The 5,355-nt window shown below is 38.0% G+C and overlaps 1 protein-coding gene across 1 annotated transcript; it reads left to right on the top strand.

Annotated features, from left to right (window-relative positions):
- Positions 1-1,991: 1,991 nt before the first annotated feature.
- On the top strand, positions 1,992-4,467 carry LOC107796953 (U-box domain-containing protein 16). The gene has a single exon (XM_016619775.2). The coding sequence runs from the start codon at positions 2,211-2,213 to the stop codon at positions 4,278-4,280; it is 2,070 nt and encodes a 689-aa protein (XP_016475261.1). The 5' UTR covers positions 1,992-2,210; the 3' UTR covers positions 4,281-4,467.
- The last annotated feature ends 888 nt before the right edge of the window (positions 4,468-5,355 follow it).

Raw genomic sequence — 5,355 nt, 5'->3', positions numbered from 1 at the left:
GCGAATCCAAATATAGTCGGACTCTGATGCGGATACCGGATACCGGGTGGGAAACCAAAAAAAGTCAAATGCTTGGGAAAGCGAGGAAACCAAAATTGTCTAATGCTTCCAACTTGAGTTTTCACCCAAAAATTTCCAAGTAAAAAAGTGCATTTATGAAGTATTAATTTCACTAAGCTTAAAGGCTTCTAAAAAAATTCGCGTTAAATTGAAGGGCCAAAAAAAAATAAAAAAATGACAATGGCAAATTGAAGATATGAAAGCGAATAACGCCTCAAAAAGAAAAAAGGAAAAAAAAAGAACATGAAAAATGTAAGAACTGAAATTTCACCTGTCAAACTTGTTAAGTAACATTTAAGCGGTGAAACTAAACTTCTTCCCCAATCAAAGAAAAGCCAAGTTGCACATATCAAGCATGGAGAATCCTGAGGAACATTTGATTTTAATTTAAATATTAATTGGACTTTTGAACAAACATATATATATATGCATACAAGTTGATGCCTATCTCCTAACCAACCAAAATTTTGATATTAGAGTAGTTGAGTTTTTATCTTTGTATCTATTAACTAATGTAGTATTAAATTTCTCGTACTAACGATATTTTTTTTTATTCATCAAATTTTAACACACCAACTTTAATCGTTCCAAAATTATTAACCATTTGTTAGTTTAGATGCTTGCATATGTATTTAATTTGTGTACACTAAACGGAATTTGATAACCTAGAAAAAGGATAGTATTTAACGTGTCACAACTAAATTCCTATAATTTTAAACTAGTTCTTTTCATTCTTGGACTATATACTTATGGATTAAATTTATACACTAAATGTGAGATGATAACCTAGAAAGATGATGTGGTAATTAACTTATCACAACTGAATTCTTATAATCTAAAACTCTCCTTATTCCTATACTATGGATCATTCTTTAGTATACTTGCTTATGAATTCAAACATGAATACACTAAGGGGGGTTTGGTTTGAATACGGTTTATACTGGATAAGTTATAATGTGATTAGTTATGCTGGTATTAGTTATTCTGGTATTATTTTTTATATACTGTTTAGTATGTTGTATTAAAAATGACAATTGCATAATTTTTAAGAATGAGGTATAAGTTGTCACGGAACTAATTACCCCACCCTCTACAAGGTATAAGTTATTCCAATACTAATTTTAATCTAGGGATAACTTATACCAGGTTCACTAATCAAACAAAGTATTAAGGTGCTATTAAATTTTTAACCAGAACTATATTTACTTATACCTCATATCAAACGACCCCTAAATATGAGTTGATAACCTAGAAAATATGATAGTACTCCATCTGTTCCAGTTTATGTGAACCTATTAAAAAAAATGACCCATTTCTAAATTTGGTAACAATTTAGCTTAAACTTACAATTTTATCCTTAATGAGAAACTTTTATAACCACACAAATACTCTGGGCCCTTTTGACTTGTTTAGGACCACAAATTCTAAAAGTCTTCATTTTTTCTTAAACTTCGTGCACAGTCAAATATGTTTACATAAATTGGAACGAAGGGAGTAATAATTAAAGGGTTACAACCAAATTATACAATTTCAACTTCTTAAGTATGTTTAACTTACACTTCGGGGGTTGCCCAGTTGGTTTGGAGGGTAGTAATCCATACGGATGGCCTAGGATCCAATTCCCCCTCAATGTCTTCTGGGTAGAGCTTGTTGTACAGGGCTTGTCTAGTGCAGTTTACATCCCCGTATGGTTTGCAGGCTATTACACAGAGAAAGGTTTACCTAGTGCACACAAAGTGCTCACGACAGAGTGCTCCCCCAAAAGACAGAGGATGTGGCAGAGATAGTAGCGGTTGAGGTTTCCCCTCTTGCCAAAAAAAAAAAAATTAACTTTAAACAAAGTTAATTATCTAATTATAGTAGTTTATAGGTATCAACCCATACAACTAAAACGTATTAATATAAGTAAATAAAATATGTTAGACGTAAGAATTGAAATGCCTAGAAAAGGCAGAGCAAGTTGGACGAAACAGTCGGTCCCCATTACAACTCATCCAATGCCTTATCACTATTCCAAGAAAAAGTCTTCTCTTCCCATTAACAAAATTCTTCATTCATTCTTTGATTTGTTCAACTTTTGATTTCATCTAATATACGATTCAATTCAACATTTTATTCGTTCAGAATTCAGGTACAAAAATCAATAGAATATGGCAGTTTCACCTGAAGAATCTTTCCCGCCAAGAAAACGGCGGCCGTCGGCGAACTCCTTCGTCGCCCCGAATCTCTCCGATCACAATCTCCTCCGATCACTTCTCCTCTTATCATCAGAAATCTCAACTCTACAACCTTTACTATTTCTCTTGAAAAAAAACACTTCCTCTATAATCAGGAAATCAAAGCTTTTATCAATTTTATTCGAGGAAATAAGCGGTAGAGATTGTAGCAGTTCAAACGATCCCACTACATCACGATATGTAACCGGATTTCCACCGTCGGCGGCGTTATGCTTCGACGAATTGTATATAGTTTTACAGCGAATCAAAACTCTGCTTGAAGATTGCCGTAATTGTAGTAAGATGTGGCTACTTATGCAAATTGAGGTGTTTTCTAATGCTTTTCATGAACTTACGCTTGAGCTCGCCATTTTACTGGATATTCTTCCTGCTAAAAAGCTGAAACTGAACGACGACGTTCAGGAATTACTGATTCTAATTACGAAGCAGTGCTCGGACAATTCTGCTTATGTTGATCCAAAGGATCAAGATTTGCGATCTCAAATTGTTGAAATGCTCGACAGGATAGAACGAGAAATCGTTCCTGATCAATCTAAATTGGCGGAGATTTTCGATAAATTGACTTTGCGTGATTCTATGAGTTGCAGGGATGAAATTGAGTTATTGGAAGAGGAAATTCAAAGCCAAACGGACGAAAAGTCCAAATCTGATATCATCGCGTTGATCGGATTTGTACGCTACGCTAAATGCGTGTTGTACGGTGGTTCCACGCCGAGAACCAATTCCCGCCGGCGGCGGGCGGCGGCGGATGTTAGTGTTCCGGCGGATTTCCGGTGTCCGATTTCGCTTGACTTGATGAGAGACCCTGTGGTGGTCTCCACGGGACAAACATACGACCGCAGTTCAATAACCCTTTGGTTCGAATCGGGTCATACCACGTGTCCTAAAACGGGTCAAACACTGACCCACACGGAATTAACACCAAATTCAGCGTTGAAGAATTTGATAGCTATGTGGTGCAGAGAACAGAAAATTCCGTTTGAGTCAACGGAATTGAACGTTAAATCTACCGGTATTGTTACCAACAAAACGGCATTGGAAGCCACGAAGATGACAGTGTCATTTTTGATCAACAAGCTGAAGACGTCGCAATCTGTTGAAACGGCTAATCGGCTTGTTCATGAGCTTCGCGTCTTAGCCAAGGCGGACTCGGATAGCCGGGCCTGCATTGCGGAAGCTTCAGCTTTGCCGTTATTGGTTAAGCTCTTAGGTTTGGAGCATCCGAGCCTACAAGTTAACGCCGTTACAACAATCCTCAATCTGTCAATTCTTGAAGCGAACAAGACGAGGATAATGGAAACGGACGGAGTTTTAAACGGAGTTATTGAAGTGTTACGATCAGGTGGCACGTGGGAGGCAAAGGGAAACGCGGCAGCAACCATATTTAGCTTGACAGGTGTACCTGCTTACAAGAAGAGATTGGCTCGGAAGACACGTGTCGTGAAGGGACTGATGGATTTGGCACGTGGGGGGCCCACGAATTCAAAGAGGGACGCCTTAGTGGCAATTTTGAACTTGGCGGGAGATAGGGAGGCAGTTGGAAAGTTGATTGAAGGCGGGGTGGTGGAAATGGTGGCAGAGATTATGGATGGACTAATGGAAGAGGCAGTGGCGATTCTTGAAGTGGTGGTGAAGAAGGGTGGGTTGGTGGCTGTAGCGGCCGCGTATCCGTTGATTAAAAAACTGGCCATAGTATTAAGGGATGGCACGGATAGAGCTAGAGAAAGCGCAGCCGCGACACTAGTGAACATGTGCCGGAAAGGGGGATCGGATATGGTGGCAGAGCTGGCGGCGGTTCAAGGGATTGAGAGGGTGATTTGGGAAATAATGGGAATGGGAACAGGAAGGGCTAGAAGAAAAGCAGCAACTTTGTTGCGAGTTCTAAGGAGATGGGCTGCTGGATTGGATGCAGAAGTGGCATCAGGGGCTTATTCAGATGTGAATATGAATACTACTTCAACCAGAATAGTATTGCCAGGTTAATGTTTTTTTTTTCTATTTTTTCTTCAAATATGGAAAAATTTGTTCTTTTTTTTTTAAAAAAATTTTGATTCAGAAAATCTGAACATGAAACTGTAACATTTGAGTCAACGTCCTTTGTGGATTGTACAATTGTTTATACCTTTGTCAAGTTGAAGAAAAAGAGAAAGTTTCTACCTTTATTGACAAATTTTGGCTGTGAATAATTTTGTTCAACACATTTTAGTGTGATCATTTTATATTTTATAGAGGGGTTGCTATAGCACTGAGAGCACTGAGATCTTTAAGGATCTTGCCCTTTAGTGTGCCAATTCATATTGAAAGCTGATTACTCTATAGCTGATGTAGTTGATTTATGTATTTTCTTAGAGCATTTTAAGGAACACACTAATGATCTTAGCAGAGGACTTACCTTTTGATATGATTAAAATGACATGAATCACAAAATAAACTATGAACGCCATTATCTTACATTATGAACTACTAATCCTAAATGGGAGCAACATAGCTAGCATATAATATTATAAAGGGCTGCCTGGTACAAGAAGCACTCCGCGCCGTTATAAAGAAAATGTTGGGTAGCTAGCTTCTCTTTGTTTGGATGTCACCATCTCTGCAGCAATGGTTGTACTGTTGAGACTCAAGATTGTGTTTCCAAAAATACTATTGCTTCATTGAGGATCTTCCATACCTTCCAAAATAATATAGCAATCCTGACTGTATTTGACAACAAGGAGAAGCATACCAAAGAGCAGGAAGCTGTACTTCGTTGGACACCCTTGCTTTGCTAATCCAGATGAGAAGACTTTGGATCTCTTGAATTCTTCATTTACCATCTTCTACAATACTTATTAAACAGATCCAGTTCATACACAATAGAGATGTAGAATGCTGTCCATCATGTAACACTTTATCAACCATTCCCTTGGGATGTAGAAAGTACATTATTGTGCATAAGAAATTCCAGAAATGCAGATGATAACAAGAGTTCAAAGGAGAGTCAAACAATATGGGGGACCTTACAAGTCTTGGTACTGGTCTTTTTTTGTGTTTCTGGGCTGGTTCTTGATGGGCCAAC

The sequence above is a fragment of the Nicotiana tabacum genome, chromosome 10, assembly GCF_000715075.1.
Source record: "Nicotiana tabacum cultivar K326 chromosome 10, ASM71507v2, whole genome shotgun sequence".
Lineage (NCBI taxonomy): Eukaryota > Viridiplantae > Streptophyta > Magnoliopsida > Solanales > Solanaceae > Nicotiana > Nicotiana tabacum.
This window is presented reverse-complemented; position numbering and strand designations above follow the sequence as displayed.

Bases quoted from the DNA above. Each gene is read 5' to 3' on its own strand.
- LOC107796953 (XM_016619775.2), top strand. From the start codon at position 2,211: ATGGCAGTTTCACCTGAAGAATCTTTCCCGCCAAGAAAACGGCGGCCG.